We start from the raw sequence: 18,317 nt of genomic DNA, 5'->3' as shown, positions 1-18,317 counted from the left end.
GTTGGTACCGTCGCCTATTTAATGAAGTTGTTACTTTGGCCAAGCTCCCTAGCCGCGCATCTTTGAGATTTCATTCACCAACCGTGGATGTTCGTATCACTCAAGATCGCTTTGTGCCTTCTTTTCTTCCGAGTGGGCGCGCATAAGCCCTTCACATCCGGTAAAGTCCTCTTTGCGCTATCTAGGAGCCGGTAAGATCCTCGGGTTCCGTGGGACGGAGTAGAAAGTTCTCAGGAGAGAGAGCCGATGATTCGCGAGAAGAACGCTTCATTATCGTTTATTCCAGCCTCCATTAGAGTTTCATGGACAAGAATGCATATTAACCAGAGACCGCGGCTGTAGCTGCAAGCCACCTACTCACCTATACCCGACAGCTCCGTGATAAGTGGATCTATTCGTTCACTCTTCTTAACCCCGAAAAGCGCGAATATCTCGTGGAATATTTTGCTCGTCAAGGTGTGAATCGCGTCCTCTATTGTTCCTGACAGGACAGCCCTACCACGGTACCACCACAGCTGGTTTATAATGGAGCGTCGGGATCTTCCAGGGGTTTCCATGGATACCTTTCAGAGACGGTTACTCCAAGGTGGAAAAAAAAGAAAGCTGAGCCAATGATCATGGACACAGATTCACTATGGGTCTCGACCGCGGAGCGAGGCCCAGGCCCCTAACCCATGAAAGGAATGACGTAGACAGAAGCCCTTTCCTAACGGGCGACTGCTGGACCCGGCTCGCATAGCTCTATGGGATGCCATCCCCGGTAGAAGGACTATGACCAGCGGGCTTTCAATAACCTCTCCATCAGCCAATACGCGTATTTGCCCACGTGAATAATCTAGAGGACAGGACCGGTTCATCGGCGGAGACCGATAAAAGATCCCCGGGAGCGAGAGCTGGATCATGATATTCGGTGACGGTCTAACCACATTAACCACCCCTTGTCCTTCTGAATTCTCCCTCCCTTAGTTAAGAAAACATTAGCAGTTCATGGGTTGGGGGAACCCAAGCACAGAAAGTTGAACAGTCTAGCGTGGAATCCACCGGGCATCATTGAGGAGTGGGGGAGAGGGTTTGTCAAGGCCGTATGGAAGCTGTCGATGGCGGCCAAGGATATCATGGGGCTTTAGGTTAAGCAGCATGAAGCGCTCCAGCATCCTAGGATATTTAAACACCCGTGGGCGACCGCTGAGTTTTGACCGAGGTAGGTCGGCGCCCAAAAATAAATAATTTAACTCTTCAATTCACTTTCAAGCCCGCCTTGGCATTCAGGAAGCCCAGAGTGTGACCAGAAAAGATCTATGGCTGTGGGGTGCTCAAAACTAGCGCGATTGACAATGACTGCCATATGCATGGACAATAGGTCATTATCGGTTGTGGCTTTGTATCACGGGACAGTAGCACTTACGAGTGGAGACCATGCGGAGGTCATCCCGACCTTATTCAATCCGTCCATTATCACAGATCTGAACAAGATATTCCCCAGCCGAACATGGAGGTCGTACAAAAGTATGAGGCCTTCAAAAGGATTGATGGCAAGATGAGATTTGCCTACGTCCAGGTCTTCGCCCAGCGGGATGGCGTATTATATTCGGGGAAGTGGCCAAATCGACTTGATTCACCGACTACGCTCGAAGAACTCCAGGAAGTGAAGCAAATACCGACCGAGGACAGGGGCCCGGAGATGGAGGAAAACTGGTCTCCGGTGTTTGTCAAGACGCCAAGTCTTCTGGCATATGTTGATGGGAACCTCGAAAAGCGAATTGCTCGCGAAGTTGAAACTTGCGAGATTCTCCGGAAGAACCCTCATCCAAATATTGCGACGTACTATGGTTGCAATCAGAGTCACGGTCGAGTATCTGGTTTATGTTTCAAGCGGTATATGTGCACATTGCTTCAGGCGGTCAATCCTCAATGCCTTAACAAGGCCGCTTTCCTCTCGAGTGGGCGCGAGCTTGTGACGGAAAGGATCAAGAGTGGCCTCCAGGGAGTTCTAGCAGCCATTAAACATCTTCACTCGCTTGGACTTGTCCACAATGACATCAATCCGGCCAACATTATGCTTGACGACGAAGGAGGCCTTATTCTCATAGACTTTGACAGCTGTCGGTACATTGGAGAGTCGCTGCACGGCACCGAAACAAAAAGAACCAGACACTGGCATGACCCCAACGTCGACGTCTCAACTGAAAAAAATGACCTTGATGCGTTCAAAGACCTGCAAACTTGGCTGACTGGGTCAACGATTGAGGATTTCATTTTCCCTTGAACGATTGTATATAGGATACCAGTACCACGCAAGTTATCTAGTTCCTTGGCTGTTGCCTTCTTTCTTCCCGTCTTCCCAGCACTAGAAATAATATTTCACCTTTAAACTGCTCTACTCTGCTTCACGTGAAATTGAATCCATGAGGAAGAACCTTTGTCTGGACCTCTTCCTCTTACTTTTCTTCTCGACTTCTCACTTTGGTTTGCCATAACCAATATAACGTGGTATATTAGGAAGGAAATAATACAACAAGAACAGCAGGCAATAAAGAAGAAAGTAAAAGAAAAAAAAATATCATCTTTCAAGAAAGGGTAGACGGGATTATATAGATTGTACAACGGGTATCAAATAGCAGACAACAGGCATAAAAATAGTAAGACATAAGCGCGATACCTAAAATAGACATGTTAAACCGGAAGAAGTAGTGGGATTCCTGCATGGGACAGGTGGTGGCGGGCGGCAGAGCGGCGGTTCAATGGGCGCCGTTTCTGGCGCCCCGCTAACCGGCACAACATATACTGAAAATATGTAATTTTTATGAAAAATAAAGACCTCATCATGGTTAAGATGGAAAAGAGTTGTTCCGTATTTAGCGTTAGACCACGCTGAGCTGTAAGCCCGGATCATCCCACCCAGGCGCGCGCCCACTGCCATTACATAACTTGCAGCCCTCTACCAATACGTCTATACCCTTCATCCTCACCTCCGGGGCATCCCCCCCGTCACGCCTCCCACCTACCCCGTCCGTGGTGATGAATCGCCCACCATGAAGAAATTGCCTAGGAATGACCCGCTGGGGGAGTTCGTATGTCGCTTTCCGAATTGCGATGCTCGCTACCGGCGTAAAGAGCACCTTCGTCGCCATGAAGCCAAACACATCCAGGATCGTACATTCTCCTGTTCCATCTGTGGCCAGGAATTCGGACGAAAGTATACACCGGTTGCACATCTTGCAGGCGCAAGTGCATGTTGTTCTGTCGATAATAACGCGCCTTAGTGATACACTTCGTCGGCATCTCCGAGTGAAGCATCAACTGAATGAGCCTGTTCATCGAGTCCGACGAGCCTGTGCCAATTGCCGGGCCATCAAGGCTCGATGTGAAGGGAAGCCTGTGTGCACGGAGTGTCAACATCGGGGCCTCCGCTGCTCCCTTAGGGAGGGTGAGGACTCTCCGGCGCCCGAGCCCCGAGGGTCAGTAAGCCCGCGGCCTACTGTCTCTAGAGAAGAACAATTCGTCAAGTTGTTCTTCGATCTGTTTCACCCTCACTGGCCGTTCGTCCATCGCGGCACGTTCCGAATGCGCCATGAGATCCCCATGCTCGTCCAGTCGATGGTTGTCCTTGGCTTATGGGCGAGTGGGGAGAGGAGCGCGCGATGTGCGGCCGTCGAGTTGCATGAGCAGCTCAACTCGGCGATCCTGCAGCAAAAGGTTGGATGCCCTGCACTTTCTCCTCACTTGTTAATCCATTCTACAGGAGAAATGGGATGCCTCCAACGACATACAGATACCCCAATCAGGGTCATGGCCTCTACCCATCTACCAGGCTGTCTTATTACATATTATCTTCTCCTTGATATACAAAACCCACGGCTCTCTCGGCCTGGATTTAAAGCCCGCCGGGCTCCGTACTGATACCGAGCTGCTTCTCAAGTCTCTGATTCAAAGCTGCCGCAACCGGGGGATGTTCTCCTATCCGCGCATTCTAAGGCAGTATCAAGAACCTGCTATTGCTCAGTATATTTTGGTTAGTATTGAAGAGGTGAAGCGATTCAACATCGCGTTGTATAAGGTGTGCACAGCGATATATGGCTCTACGGCACTGAATCAGACCGTGGAGGGCGTTTCTATGAACAGTATCCTACTGACGGCCGATGAATTGCAGTTCCCGCCCCCGGAAAATGATGCGTTATGGGAGGCGGCTACCCAAGATGCGTGGGATCGGGCTCTGGTGGATATGAATGTGGATGGGTTGGATGATATTCGGGAAGAGGATTGGATATCGAAGAATTCGCGAGTGTTGCAGGTTGTGGGTAGTATATAGCGTGATGTTAGGTAACATGATCAGATGTATATATTAGATTGAGTAAAGACTTTCTTTAAAGCTTGGTATAGATGTAGGGATCTTTTGCTTAGGGCTCAGGGATTCAATGAAACTAGATAACGAGGATCTGGGAAAATCGGACAATGGGAACAATTATCAGCTAAACACGCAGGCCCAATCCCAGATCACCCAGTCTTTGTAGACTGACTCAACCGCCAAGGTTGCATGATGCTACGAAGAAATAGGCATTACCTACAGTAACGATAGTGACATGAGAAATCCAGAGCCCTTTCAAATTCCAAATACAAACCCCTGACTTGTCGCGACAAATGTCAGCAGATATAAATATATGGTCTCCTTTTTACACCCTTGCTTGGACTTTCTATCTCGCCTAGTTTTATTTAGGTGGCAGGAGAAACGGCAATGATTGGAGAAACAATCCAAGCCATGCCTCAATTGATTCGGTTCCGCTTAGTAATATTGAAGCCCTATCAACCAAGTGACTGGAATCAGATCTAGTATGTCTCAGGGCTAGCCTCGCCTTACAATAGGCAGTGACTTTCTGGGCGGGGGAAATTTGGGGTTAACGAGCCTTGTTGAACCTAACAGCATTAGCTTCATGCTGAGTATCGCCGCAGCTATTTTGATTTCCAGAGCTCTGCCTATTACTCGATGCTATTCTCTTCAAGTCCCAGCATATGCACAACCACAGCTATCCACCCTCAGTCTCAAGGCGCAAGACCTCCACGTTATCTAACGAATTAAAATCGCATATACCATCTTTTGCCAACCCCAACATTAACTTCCCCAGTTGATCTCAAAACAACGATAAATCAACACTGACATTCTGGTCATACTCGAGCATGGCCGTACCAATGTCCCGCACTGATAACTAACATCCACAATATCCACCGTATGTCACCCTACCCTAATGGCAATAAGGGCCCTCAGCAATCAAGTATGCTGAACCAGGATATCGATCAACATATGAACAAACAAGTAGATATGCGCCGAGGTGAAACAAGATCTTGCTTTGCCAGACCACGTTCCTTCAGTGTAGCGGAAGCAAATGGCACAGATCTGAAGAACGATGATAGCGCTGAAGCTGAGAAGGTCCATTGGATGGTTGCTTGGGATTGTGACTGCAGGTAGTGATGGAATGGATGTATGTTTGTAATTGAATGTATTACCAATAGACGATGAGCTTGTTAGGACTTGAACTTAAGGATTGATTGACCGTGGGGTGGAACTATCTCCTTTATATGCTATCTTGGATATTAATAGACATCAGCCTAACCAAGAATGAGATATAGGGCTACGTATGCACTATCTCTATGATCCCTGGTTAGCCCAAGGTCTATTCGCAGCCATGCATATTCCGAGATAACCCGCCTTCTGCTTATCTCTTGGATAATTCTACCGGTCCTTACCGCATGTCTCCAGGAAGAAGGGCCATACCATGTCTACGTACAACAAACCAGGTGAAGGGCAATGTGGTATCGTGCTGCGAAACATACTGATCCGTGGTATAATGTAGCTAGATCATCTGGTTCTTCTTCTCTGTGGCCTCTTCTGTATTTACCTTCCGAAGTCTGTCACATATAGTATCTAGTTGGTCGGATCGAACCGACTAGACACACAGCCCTTATTGATCCACGTCATCTGCCACAATGAAAGCTTGTCGGATTTATCCAGCCAGGCCGCGTCACCAGATAAGCTTCTAATCGGAAAACGCAGTTAATATAGACTAGATGCTCGGAATTCACATGTAGATCAGGAACCTTGCCTAGAATATTAGGTACTTCCCCAGGCTGCTAGCCAATCTTCACTGACCTATTGTGCCAGCACTATCTCCTATTCAATAAATACCCTACTGTGCTCTGTATGGAATTGAATAGCTTAGCTGAAAAGCATCATTCACTTGGGCAAATGACTAATGCTGTACTACTTGACTCACGTGGAAGTACTTTATAAGACAGTGCCGTCTGCCTAACATCCAACATCCAACATCCAACATCCATCAACATCAACGTCAACGCTTCCACCATGGAACCTTATCACTACAAGTCATTCCCATACTGCATGAATCATACCATGACTGTCCAGTCACACAATCCTCCGCCCCCACTACCCAAAAGTGAGCTCCATCGACGCACTCTGCCTACATACGATGTTGAGTTGCCGTCTCCCACCGAATTATGTCTCCAGAACCCACCCCTGTCAGGCTCCGACGGTAGCGACTTCATCTCCATCAAGTTGCTTGGGACACTCCAAGTTGGCGAACACAAGCGATCCCAGATCTATATCGTCCGATGTGTGGACAGCTCCACGTCTTCGGGTCCCCCCAGGGATCAGGACCTGGTCGCCAAATTCTACGACCCCTGGTTTCAAGACCTGAGGGATGATGACCATTTCTCGGGAGCCGATTGTGATTATACGCACGAGTGCGCCGCATACCTGCGTCTCTCCGACCTCCAGGGCACCGTGCTTCCCAAGTTCTTCGGATCCTACACCCTGCGAATCCAGGTTGGGGAACAATGTCGTCTGGTTCGACTCATCTTGCTCGAGCACATCGACGGTCCATCCATGGATAAACTGCAGCCCGAGACCTTCACCACCGAAGAGCGGCAGGAGATTGTCCAACAAATTGTGGATGGGGAGTGCGCGATCTATGACAACATGGTTCGCCACGAAGACATGCACCCACGGAATATGGTACTCACCCGAAGCGGCTCCGGAAGATTGCGAGTTGTGGTCATCGATCTGGGAAAGTCCACTCTCGGACGATCCAGAAACCCTGCCATTCCCGAGCTGGAGAAGGAATATTTTCCGGGCGTGGCGATCAGCCCTCTTCTCAGATGGAACATCCATTACCGTTATCCGGATCAGTATGCAGAATGGATTGACTGGCCATGGCAACCCTGGCTTGAGGCTCAGTACAAGCACACAGAGGACACAATCACCGACGCCCAACGAGAGAAGTGGCCAGTCTATGACTGGCTGCGGAAGGATGATAAGGATGATAATGAGGATGATTCTGAGGATACTTCTTCTCCTGAATGATGGAAGTCGTCGTGGACACCGATGATACGGATGGCCTTACTATTTAGACCCAGTCCCTGAATATCAATACATTGTTCGTTATGAAGTCACTAGTACTACTACCTCTAGGGGAGGCTGTTGTGTGGCCGGGGGAGAATAGTTAAGCCGACCCGAGGGATTCTTTGTAGCAAGCCGCTCGGTCTTCTCCTCCCCTTGTAATATTCAAAGTCAGTCCCGACAAAATGCCTCGCTTTCCCGAGTAAAGATTCTAGAGGGCGAGAAACCATGGCTGCCCCACATGATCGACACCGGACATCATTGGAAGGGGTCATCGTTCCAGAATTGCAACCTTTCCCGCGAGAAGACCATGAACAAAGCCCGGAGGCTGTTCGACCGTATCATCCAGCAGTTTGAGCCTGCGCAGAAGGCCCACAAAGGCTTGAAGCCGGTCACTCTCATTCGATTGATGTAGGAGGCGGTCTCCGAAACGGATAGCTTTCTCGAGCTGTTTTTCTCATTCATCGTAAGCCATTTAGATGGGGATTCGAACGATGCCGCATCCGACTTGGCTTCAATCCTATCCTACTTGGACGGGTTTGCCTCATGGACCCGCGACGATCAGAATACCCTCGGCGAAAGCCTGGTCCGCTTCACCGAGTATCTGGTGGATAATTTCTTCTTGCCGTGTATGCGTCCAGCCGTGCAGGTCTATATCTGACTGGGCATGCACTAATTGTCGATCTCAGTGAAAGCCTTGGCTGCAAAGACTCCCCAGCCGACGCCGGCATCCCTTTCTCGGGCCCCACTGTCGAACAGCGGGATTGGCACTCCGCAACGCCTCTCCACTTTGCGGCGGGACTGTCTCGTGCGTGACCGCCACCGATGTGTGGTCACCCGGAAATTCGATATCCAGGAAGCGGATCGTCGGCTATCCCGAGATGGAACCGACTTCAAAGATGACGATGGCGCGTCTCTGTTGCCCGAGAGCGATGAGATGACCTTTCTAGAAGTAGCCCATATCATCCCGCATTCCCTGATGTCACTCACCAGCATTGACGGGGAACCCCAGCTGGTGCGGACGCTGACCCGAAGCCCATCGTTCCGTTCACTCACTTACCCTCTTTGCTCTCCAGGCCGAGCCCAAGCTGATAGCCCATAAGATCCTCACCATGTTCAATCCCGAGGCCATTCCCCTCATCAGTGGGAGTGACATTGACCGACCCAAGAACGCACTCACCTTGACACAGACGCTGCACATGTTATTTGGTAAATTTGAAATTGGCTTCGAGCATATCGGCCCACACACGTACAAGATCGACTACATCAAACCAGACCGGTTGCTCCGGATTGCCAAGCTGCCGGTCATTCGCACGCTGTATCTCACGCCCAACCGGACGATCGAACCGCCCTCCGTGGAGCTGCTGCAGATCCATCATGCCATCGCCCGGATTCTTCATCTGAGCGGTGCGGGGGAGTACATCGACCGATTCCTTCGGGACATGGAAGAAATGGAAGCCGGACCGGTGGACGCGAACGGATCCAGCCGGATTGATGATTATGTGCGGTTTAAACTCTGGGATCAGTTTGAGATGTCCGTGTGTTAGCGTCTATACCCTACTATCGAAGATACCTGATTGGTAATATAAGAATAGCATTCTTAGAGTTGTCACTTGATCGCTGCAGAATACCACTGGTTCAGTCTCTCAAGAATAGATTGGTGAGATATAGTCCTGCTACGGTCTGCTACTGTCCACAGGGGCAGGCTACGTACATCCTTTAGATAGCCTTACACCGTAAAAACGATTCTACTTCCATACATATCACATTGCACTGGCAATAACAGAACCACAACCCTCCCCCTCCCCCCTCGTAACCGTCTCCCTTATCTCCCACCCCAAATGCGGAATCTCGAGATCCATCTGCACCCTCAACCCCTTCGTCATCCTCGCAATCGTGGTATAAATCCCGAGGACAATAAAACACTCCACGACCTCATCATCCGTCATGACCCGTTTGGCCCACCGTATCGTCTCCTCCTCATTATCATACGTCCATGGCAATCAACTCCTTCGACGGGAGCCCTTTGCGCAACGCTTCAATCTTTTCCTCGCCGAGTCCGTTGATTCGGGAGATAGGCTCGTTGATGCTGAAGAGGTAGGTTGCGTTGATGAGGCCCGTCATGCCATGCGCTCGTATTCTGCAGGTGTCAAAGGATGTTCACGCGCGGTCTATCATTGCGGCAACGCTAATGCAGCTACCGGCGGGAGAGCTCAGCGGTATGTATTGTGATTGGCATACCCTCTTTCATACGGTAGATCTTGACTATAAAATGTATAAGATAGACATATTCCACTCCCCTATCTCATCATCATCATCTCATACTCCACTCTATCAGCATCATGACCGACCCCTACCGCCTCAACCGCGACGTGATCGCCTCCACCCGACTAAACCTGCAACACTACATCTACTGCATCCGTCCATCACTCTCGACACCACCAAGAACATTTCCATCGCCGACGTCGGCACCGGCACTGGGTATTAAACCCCCCCACCCCCAACCAAACTAACCCAAATATATGAACAGAATATGGCTCCTCGACCTCCACCGCCTCTACCCCACCGCAACCCTACACGGCTTCGACATCACCAGTAACCCTACACCATCTGAACATCCTCCACGAGATCCCCGAAAAATACGTCGGAGGAATTAATGAAGCGGATTGATACCCGCTTTCGAGCGAATACACCTGTGTAACCAACCCTTTCCTTCCCCCCTAGTACCCATCACTACCAATATACTCATACTCATAATGAGATAGCTGGTCCGTGCATCTAACAAGCACCCTCACCGAAGAAGGCCTCCAGCACGTCCTAAAAGACGAATCCACCCCCGACGCGTACGTATTGATTCTCGACCAGGGGAATTACCTCGGCTTGTTCGGCGAACGGATTAGTAAGGTATCTGGGGAGGAGAATGCGGTGTTACGGGAGTTGTTGGGGAGGGCGGTGGGGGAGCGTGGCGTGGCGGGTGAGGAGGTTTGTGGTTGTGGGGAGGAAGTGATACCATACCTCCTTACCTTGTCTTATTTTATTTTATTATGAGGTGGGGGTTGGGGGGGGGTTTATGGGAGGGGGGTGGAGGGGTATAGTTGAGAGAATGAATGAATGAAGATGTGAGATTCCATACATGCACTTTTGGTTTGAGGAGAAGGTAGTCTGGTGATTTACTTCAGTACTTATTACTACTAGGGACTGGGAACTTTAACGGCGAGTATATCTGCACTCTTCTGGAGAGATGGATGTCCTCTCGCGTGTCCCTGAACAGTCAAGTAATGCTCGTTGTGAAGTACTACTACCTGTGAGTTCATTTGAGAGGTTGATATTTCTGCAACCCTGGAATTGATCAGAAAAAATAACCGAATTATTAGAAGAAGACGAAGGACCTCATTGAGAAGAGTATCATATAAGATAAAAAAGGATGGCTACCGTAGTATTCTCAGTAGACAATCTCAGCTTAATAGAGTAAATCAAATAATGTATTGAAACATAATCTACATCGAAACCTAAAACAATGAATAACCTACCGACTAATGCCAGACCAACGAACCATCTATTATGTACTCACCACGGAGACCATGACCCCTAACATAGCCACAATGGTGTTGATGGATTTCTCCAGCAGGAGAGGGACCACCTGCTCCAGGACCACGCTTTTGGCGCGCAAGAGACCGGCGAGCTGGTTGACCGTGATGGCCATGCCGGCATAGGTGATACTGTTGCCGGAGGCATCTTCCACGGCCGTTCTCGAGGGATAGGAGCAGGCGATTCGATGGACCGCGGAATGTCCAAGTTCGTCTGCAGCAGTCGACTCGACCGGGTCCACCTCTTCCACCGGTCCATCAACAACCTTATTCCACAATCCACTAACCCTCCCGGTCGACGGCACCAAGCTCAACTGCCCAACCTGGGTCAGCGGCTCCTCGGAAGCCTTCTGCAAAACATCTGCAACAGAATCAACCAGCATCTGCGCATACGCCAGCTCCAGCGTCGACGACAGCGTAATCCGATCCAAACGATCATGACTCAGCTCCAGCTTGATATAATCATGCGTGCCGTAGTTCTTCTCGGGCAATACCCTCCATCCTCCCGCCGGAGTCGCCATCGGCACCTTGATCAGAAAGTTGACCGTCGTATCAAACAGATCTTTTGGCTGACGGCTGACTTTGAGGATCTTGCGGAGACCATACGGTGCATGTCGGGCCACATCCCACACCCTGGACTGGACGGTTGCCCAGTGCGCCTCGAATGAGCGGGTCTTGTCGACCGTGACTCGCAGAGGAGCGATCATCAGTGTTGGGCCGCTCATTTGTAGAATGCCGGGGATAGGGGCCTCACGGCCAGAGAGCGTCACGCCCCTGACGACGTCGGAGGAGGTGGTGGTAAGAGAGAGGACCACGGACCAGGAAGCATATAGGAGCATGCTTGGGGTGACCTTGAGGGTGGATGCCGTGCCTTTCAAATCAATATTCAAGGTAGCAGCCACCATCGAGGTATCCCTTCCAGAACGTCTGCATGGCGCCCTCGTCGTGCTGCTGCAGGTACTCCGCGTAGCGACTGAACACGGGCCGCGGGACGGGCGACGTGCCTCGTAGAAGAGACGTGAGATCTTCTGGGAGGTCTCCCAGGGGATGTCGGCAGACTTTGGAACGACCTGCAGGAAGGAGATTCCATCCGGGACAAAGGTCGAGCGGAGGAATATCTCGGATTTCATCAACGACCGCAATGCATGCTTGACGGCGTCAGCACTGTGTATTCACTCAGCAGATCCCTCACCTTATACTCCCACAAACTCCGCCTGCACATCCTCAACAACAAACTCCTTCCGAGTCACCGGTGCCTCCGGATCCAAAATCACATACGCCGCACCAGTCCGGTGCGTGCCCGGACCGCAGCCTTGCCGGATTCATGCAATAATTGCCGTTTTCCGCGGAGGAGGTAATCTCCTCCGACACAGACAACACACACAAGAGGAAAATTCGCACCCTCCAGACCCTTCCCCATCCCATCAGCTCCGAAAAAACGACCGATCTCGGCCCGCGACGGTGGATGCTCGGGGCTTTTGAGGGCTTGGTATGTGGGCGGGGCGATGGAGATGGGAGTTGCGTTGGGGGATGGATTGATGGTCTCATCTAGTAGTTGGTGACCCTGACCGGGATATGATGGATGTAGTTCTAGGAGACAAGCTGAGGGTACAGCGGCTGCAGAGTGATCATCAAGATTCGTCACATGAATTCCATGCATATCTCTAACCCAAGCATCCGTTTTGCACGAGATGCACCCGTCTAAGTACATTGTAGCCAAATGCATCTACTGCCAACAACCGACGTATCTAAACCCCACCCGCACCACCAGCAATGAACAGCTTCTCGCGCTTCAGAAAGAGACTCAACCCCACCACCAACGCACCCGCCACCATGGCCAAAATATACGAATTGTTCAGCGCCGTCACAATCGCCTCCAACACCTCCTGCTTGACCGCCGGGGTGAGATTCTCAAAAAGCTGCGAGCCGGTTCCCGTGATGGTCTGCTCCACCTCTGCAGATGAAATATCCGGCAGAATGGCCTGGACGCCCTCGATACTCTGGTTGAGAAAGACAGCATTAGCGATGGCCAGGGCAATCGTGCAGCCCGAGATCTGGGCACAGGTGATGAATCCCACGGCCGACGGCGCCATGCGAGGTTCGGCGACTGCCTGCGCGATCGAGAAGGATGCCTGTGAGAAGAGACCAACGCCAAAGCCAATCAGCACCGTGTAACCGTAGATGCTGGCAATGGAGCTCGTCGCCGTGACGGTGTACATTAGGGCGCTGCCGATGAGACACAGAATACCGCCCGCCAGGAACCACGGCATGTACAGACCGTGGGCCGAGAGAATGGCGCCGTTACCAATCACAGCCACGATCATCAGGATGATGAATGGGAGGAGACGCACGCCGGATTCCAGGGCTGAGTCGCCCCGAGTGAACTGGAAGTAGAGCGGGCACATGTAGACGGGGAGGAAGATGAGGGTGCCACCCGCGGCGGTCATGGCGAACAGGATCAGGATGGTGCGACTACGCAGGAACTCCACGGGGAAGAGACGGCGTTCCTTGGTGGTGAGGAATGGAATGCCCTGCTGGATGCCTAGCAGGGTGAAGAGCACGCCTGAACAGCAGAAGAGACCGATGATCTGGCCCGAGTTCCAGGGGTAAGTGGCACCGCCAAAGGAGATGGCCATGACTCCCGAGATGAAGGCGCCAATGGTCAGCACCGCCCCCAGGTAGTCGATCTCACGCGCGCGATCACCGATACGGACGCCCGGACGAGGATCCTTGTTGGGAAGCATGAAGATGTAGACCGGGGCGCAGACCGCACCGATGCACAGGTTGATGTAGAACGACCACCGCCAGCCGGCCGACGAGTCGGTGAAAGCACCCCCAATGATGGGCCCCAAGACCGTGCCGACACCCCAGGTGAAGCCAGCGCCGCCGATGTACGTCGGACGCTCCTGAATCGTAGTGGTGACGGCCAGCATGGTCATCAATCCAACATACATGCCGGCTCCCGAAAAGCCACAGATGGCACGGCCGACGATGAAAGCATTCATAGTAGGTGCCGAGCCACAGACAGCGGAGCCCACTTCAAAGATCAAAATACACAGAATATAGGTCCATTTGGCGTTAAAATTGGCAAAGATCTGTCCCCAGACCAGATTCGTCGACGCCGCCCCAATGAGAAAGGCCACACTGATCCAGGACAACTTGGACACGGAATCAAAGTCCTCCACAATGGTCGGTTGAATATTGGCGACAATGGTGTTATCCAGCGCAAAAAGAAACTGGGAACTGTAGATGGCCACGACGACAATGACCCATTTCCAGCCCGCAATCTCGCGCGGAGCGCCTTCCTCCGCCTTGGGGCTGGGCTGGTCCTCGGAATCCAGGTTGGAGGCAGCGGACTTTTCTGAGAGCTGGCCCTCTTCCTTGTCGTAGGTTGAGTTCATCAGGGTAGCCTCTCTGCTATCGGTGGAAGTCATAGTGAGGGGGGGAGGGAGGAATAGGCAAGACGATCGCCCACGAACGACGGCGAAAAGTGAAGATGAACCCGACTTATCTCTTCTCTCAGACATCATGAAAAACAGCAGCCTCGGGCATATAAGAAGTAAGAACGGGCCTGGATGAGCAAACACCGGAGTCTCCCACCGAGGATGTCATCCATTAGGGCCGGAGGATCCCACTGCGGCCCCTCGACTAGGGCTGGCGGGCTCTCCCACTCTCCCTCTCCCACGCTCCCACTCTCTCCCAGGAATTCCCTCGTAAGCGGTGGTTTGTCACCCGCTGAAGAATACTTCCGGTCGCTGGCGCCCCGATCATCCTGGGGCGGGTTAGCTCTACCGCCGGCGCCCACCCGACACGATCATTGCCAAGGGAAGGAAGACTGGTGGGATGCTCACCTCATCACTCGAATGTTCCAGTCGCTAGAATGCATAGAGTCGCTCGCTTTGGGGTAGTGATTGTTAAGCACGCGACAACGAAATCCCGCAAAGTAGCAGCGAGAAGAACGACTGCTGAAGGGGTGGAGTGAAGCTATATACAGGCAGTAGAGATATTGGCTAGCTGCGTCTGCGCATGCCAACTAAATGACCCGGCTATGATGCGCTGCATTCCTTGGAGGGCTAGATCGTAATAGCCATCTTTGGCGCGCAGCTCAGTCAAGCGCATCCGAAGTTCACCTCTGGAGAGCGAGGTCGAGAGAAGGTCGCGCTCGCTGAGCGCCAGGCTGGCATAGTACGCGGGTTTGACTCGCCGGAGAAGCGACAAGAGCCAACCTCGTCTCTGTCGATCCCGGGTGTGATAAAAGGGATACTGGACATAGAAAGCCCGATCCAGGTAGTGCATCAGCAACTCATCCTCAGTCCTTCCTCCCATGGTTGGGTCGGAGGGGCTCGTTGACCATGTGGCTGGTCCGCAGGTGGCAACAGTCGCTAGCAAATGCGTGTCGGACGTTGGTTTACGGTTGATCAAATCGGTAGTCCAAGGAGCCTCTTTCTGGTAGTGGGGACCATCCAGAGATGCGCTCCACATCAGATCATCCAGGTCCGGCAGGGCGCTTTTACTCGTCAGCCCCAAATCCTCCGACGCCATGCCCCATACAATCCCGGGCTCGTGCAGCTCAGGCAGGCTCGGGGTTAACAGCAGCCCTTCTACAGACGATGCGGGTGAGAATGAACTCGGCACCCATTCCATGCTCTTAGAGAACAGCGATGACGTGGCATAGTCCTCCTCCAGAAAGATTGAGAGGCCTGCGGTGGTGGGGATGGATTGAGGTTGGAGTGGGGACGGAGCACTGCATGCCAGGGAATTCAAAGTAGCTAGATCGCTGTCTCGAGGGAGATCGTGGCACTCGTCCTTGAGCGACATGCACGACGGGATAGGCTGTATGCAATCATCTTAGTGCGGGCGCTCAAGACGTCCACATACTTGGGTCCTTACCAGGATTGTGAGACGGCGAGAGTGTCGACAGGAGCAACTTCTGCCTTCTCTTTCTTGACCGGGCTTGACTGACCATATGCCGGAATTTCGAAGCCTGTTCGTTTTGCATGGCCCCATTGTCCATCCAGAACGGCCTCGGGCCGTATCCATGACACTCCAGGTCCAGGGAGATGCACCTGGTGCATGCGGGGCGGTTCTCATCGCATTTCTTCCGACGAACACGGCATGTCCAGCAGCCATTGAGGCTTCGTGCAGCTGAAGAGCAGGCATTAGAGTCAGTTGAGAGGACGGGGGATGGGGGCTGGGGCTGAGGGCTGGGAAAGAAAACATTGCGGCTTACGGATCTTAGTAGTTGCAGCCATGCGGTGCAATCCTCCGAGTAACATGCAAGCAACCTTAAGGGCTTAGTCCCGCATTGCAGACCTCTTTTTCTTCATGCATGGGATCTGGTGCAGGAGACCCCAGCGGTTGGATGATAGATAACGGGGTACATAGGCAACTTGTTTCAGGGAATATTCGCGAAGCTTTTCCTCGTATGCTTCAGAAATCCTCTGAGGTTCGAAGATCCAAGCGTGCAGGCAAAGCAGCAAATACCCGAGAGGCCACGAGGCCAACCAAGCGATGGGATCATACCGAGAGGGACGAAATCCTCACCACCGGGACCTGGAACGGCGCTGGTAGGCCAAGGCCTCTTAGGAGGCGTGGGAGCGCCCGGAGACTTGGGTCAAATGCCATCCCATCAGTTGATTTGCTGTCAGCATAGCCGTCCGGCGTCGGGTCCAAGCGGCGTCTTCTTCAGTCGAATACGGACTGGGTGGGAGTTTTCGATCTGAGGTCAGCTTGACAGCAAGACCAGTCTCCTAACACGGTAGTACTTTGTAATAAATTCGTACTTGGTGGGACCGTCCGTCTGGGCGTTTCACCTGAAGTCAGCGTCACGGTGGGAGTCTCCGGCCGATCCTCTGGCCACTGAGCAGTGGGAGCCTCCGGTCGATCAGTAAACGGCTTACGCAGGGCATCCGGAGCATCTAGAATTTGTTATTCAGCCAGGTGGAAGAATAAGTAATCCTTACTTATCAGATGGTGTCATCTAACAGTAAGCAGTGAGTGGGAGGCGTGGTGGGTTACCGCGGAGAGGCGGGAGGGTCCGGGGTCCCGGGCCTACCCGCTTACTCCGGTTGACCCCGGTAATTTTGTTAGTATGGTGGAGTGGTGCAGGGGGTTGAATCCTTCTAGTGGTGAGTCTCCTAGCTAACACCGCCTGCCTAATATAGCTAGCCACCGCGTTGAAGTTGAAACTCATGAATCACGAAAATAATAATGTATTTTACTGATTTTTAGTATTTTAAAGATGCCTTCTACTCCTGACCCTACCTCTCCTGAATCTACCTCTTTGAAAATGAATTCAAAACGCCTAATACGTGATGATTGTATCTATATTCTTATTCTTTGTAATACTAGATTTACCTATTAATAAATAGTTAATTAGTTACAGATTAGTTATTACTAAGTTTAATATACGTGTTAAAATCAATAAATTATACCTCGTAAAGTAAAAGGCAATGCATCGAAGTTCTTGGATAAAGAAGTTAATCATATTATATAATAGATATCAAGTTTAAAGCGTACGCGTTAGCTGCCATATTATCGTGTTATTAAAGAACTTGAACTTCCTGTTGGAGTAACAGCTTTAATATATTTTTTAAAAAAGAGAGGTTATATACGCTGTAAAGTATTTTGAAAGTTACTTCTTACTCTAGTAAATAAATAAGCAAGGTTAGCCTGGACTTTTAAACACCTATACTGGATCTGAGATTAGTGGAATTGAATACTTTAGACTGATGAGACCTGGGTAATTTCAGGCTTTTATAAACGGATATACATGATTCACAAGGCTAGTGAGGAGTTTAATAAGATTTGTCTCTGTACAAATCCACCACGTAAATATGGTTGGATGTTTTGGGCATCTTTCTATAGTAATTCTAAAGGGCCGTGCCTCTTTTAGAAGAAAGAATAGGATACTATTAATATTAAAGGTTATATCAACTGTATTGTTTCTATTATTGATAGTTACATACGCTTGGTTGAACGCAACGAACATTAATAACTTCAGTTAATGTAAGATAATGCTCCTAGTTATGTAAGTAGAGCTACTATTCAAGAATTTAATAAGTGTGGAATTTTTCCAATACTTTGGCCAGCATTCTCACCAGATCTCAACCTAATTGAGGCCGTTTGGAACTGGATCAAAGACTAGATTGAGTATTATTTCCTCCAGGATAAGTAGTTGTTATATAATCAACTATATAAGGTTGTACGGGCTGCGTGGGATACTTTACTAAAGGTATTCTTGGATAATTTAATTGATAGTATGCCTGCAAGATGTTAGGTAGTGGTTGATACGGAAGGTGGCCATACAAAATATTAATAAT

At 50.8% G+C, this 18,317-nt stretch overlaps 7 protein-coding genes across 7 annotated transcripts; 5 read left to right on the top strand and 2 right to left on the bottom strand.

Moving 5' to 3' along the window:
* Window positions 1-1,447: 1,447 nt before the first annotated feature.
* Window positions 1,448-2,336, top strand: BO80DRAFT_422387 (kinase-like protein). Its single transcript, XM_025718813.1, has one exon. The coding sequence runs from the start codon at window positions 1,490-1,492 to the stop codon at window positions 2,264-2,266; it is 777 nt and encodes a 258-aa protein (XP_025578334.1). The 5' UTR covers window positions 1,448-1,489; the 3' UTR covers window positions 2,267-2,336.
* Window positions 2,337-3,032: 696 nt separating this feature from the next.
* Window positions 3,033-4,309, top strand: BO80DRAFT_348593 (Zn(II)2Cys6 transcription factor; the record flags this gene model as incomplete). The annotated part of the gene is given in 3 exon segments (XM_025715466.1): window positions 3,033-3,206; window positions 3,223-3,696; window positions 3,743-4,309. 3 exon segments carry the CDS (start codon window positions 3,033-3,035, stop codon window positions 4,307-4,309), a joined length of 1,215 nt encoding a protein of 404 aa, XP_025578333.1.
* Window positions 4,310-6,345: 2,036 nt separating this feature from the next.
* On the top strand, window positions 6,346-7,431 carry BO80DRAFT_400140 (uncharacterized protein). The gene has a single exon (XM_025717505.1). The coding sequence runs from the start codon at window positions 6,356-6,358 to the stop codon at window positions 7,370-7,372; it is 1,017 nt and encodes a 338-aa protein (XP_025578332.1). The 5' UTR covers window positions 6,346-6,355; the 3' UTR covers window positions 7,373-7,431.
* Window positions 7,432-7,636: 205 nt separating this feature from the next.
* On the top strand, window positions 7,637-9,031 carry BO80DRAFT_491260 (HNH endonuclease signature motif containing protein; the record flags this gene model as incomplete). Its single annotated transcript, XM_025723690.1, has 4 exons — window positions 7,637-7,738; window positions 7,824-8,037; window positions 8,098-8,423; window positions 8,485-9,031. The coding sequence occupies 4 exons, from the start codon at window positions 7,637-7,639 to the stop codon at window positions 8,953-8,955; spliced, it is 1,113 nt and encodes a 370-aa protein (XP_025578331.1). The 3' UTR covers window positions 8,956-9,031.
* A 907-nt stretch (window positions 9,032-9,938) lies between these two features.
* Window positions 9,939-10,343, top strand: BO80DRAFT_462154 (uncharacterized protein; the record flags this gene model as incomplete). The annotated part of the gene is made up of 2 exons (XM_025722494.1): window positions 9,939-10,105; window positions 10,174-10,343. Coding segments are annotated over exons 1-2 (210 nt in total), but the record flags the coding sequence as incomplete, so codon positions are not given.
* A 2,320-nt stretch (window positions 10,344-12,663) lies between these two features.
* On the bottom strand, window positions 12,664-14,868 carry BO80DRAFT_422383 (putative MFS drug efflux transporter). The gene has a single exon (XM_025718812.1). The coding sequence runs from the start codon at window positions 14,427-14,429 to the stop codon at window positions 12,744-12,746; it is 1,686 nt and encodes a 561-aa protein (XP_025578329.1). The 5' UTR covers window positions 14,430-14,868; the 3' UTR covers window positions 12,664-12,743.
* Window positions 14,869-14,979: 111 nt separating this feature from the next.
* On the bottom strand, window positions 14,980-16,141 carry BO80DRAFT_348225 (Zn(II)2Cys6 transcription factor domain-containing protein; the record flags this gene model as incomplete). Its single annotated transcript, XM_025715448.1, has 2 exons — window positions 14,980-15,842; window positions 15,874-16,141. Coding segments are annotated over 2 exons (1,131 nt in total), but the record flags the coding sequence as incomplete, so codon positions are not given.
* Window positions 16,142-18,317: the final 2,176 nt, after the last annotated feature.

Source organism: Aspergillus ibericus (genome assembly GCF_003184845.1).
Source record: "Aspergillus ibericus CBS 121593 unplaced genomic scaffold BO80scaffold_7, whole genome shotgun sequence".
Classification (NCBI taxonomy): domain Eukaryota; kingdom Fungi; phylum Ascomycota; class Eurotiomycetes; order Eurotiales; family Aspergillaceae; genus Aspergillus; species Aspergillus ibericus.
Note: the sequence above shows the minus strand (reverse complement) of the source record. Positions and strands in the feature narration are given on the sequence as shown.

Coding starts and splice junctions, on each gene's coding strand:
- BO80DRAFT_422383 (XM_025718812.1), bottom strand. CDS start 14,429: ATGACTTCCACCGATAGCAGAGAGGCTACCCTGATGAACTCAACCTAC.
- BO80DRAFT_400140 (XM_025717505.1), top strand. CDS start 6,356: ATGGAACCTTATCACTACAAGTCATTCCCATACTGCATGAATCATACC.
- BO80DRAFT_422387 (XM_025718813.1), top strand. CDS start 1,490: ATGGAGGTCGTACAAAAGTATGAGGCCTTCAAAAGGATTGATGGCAAG.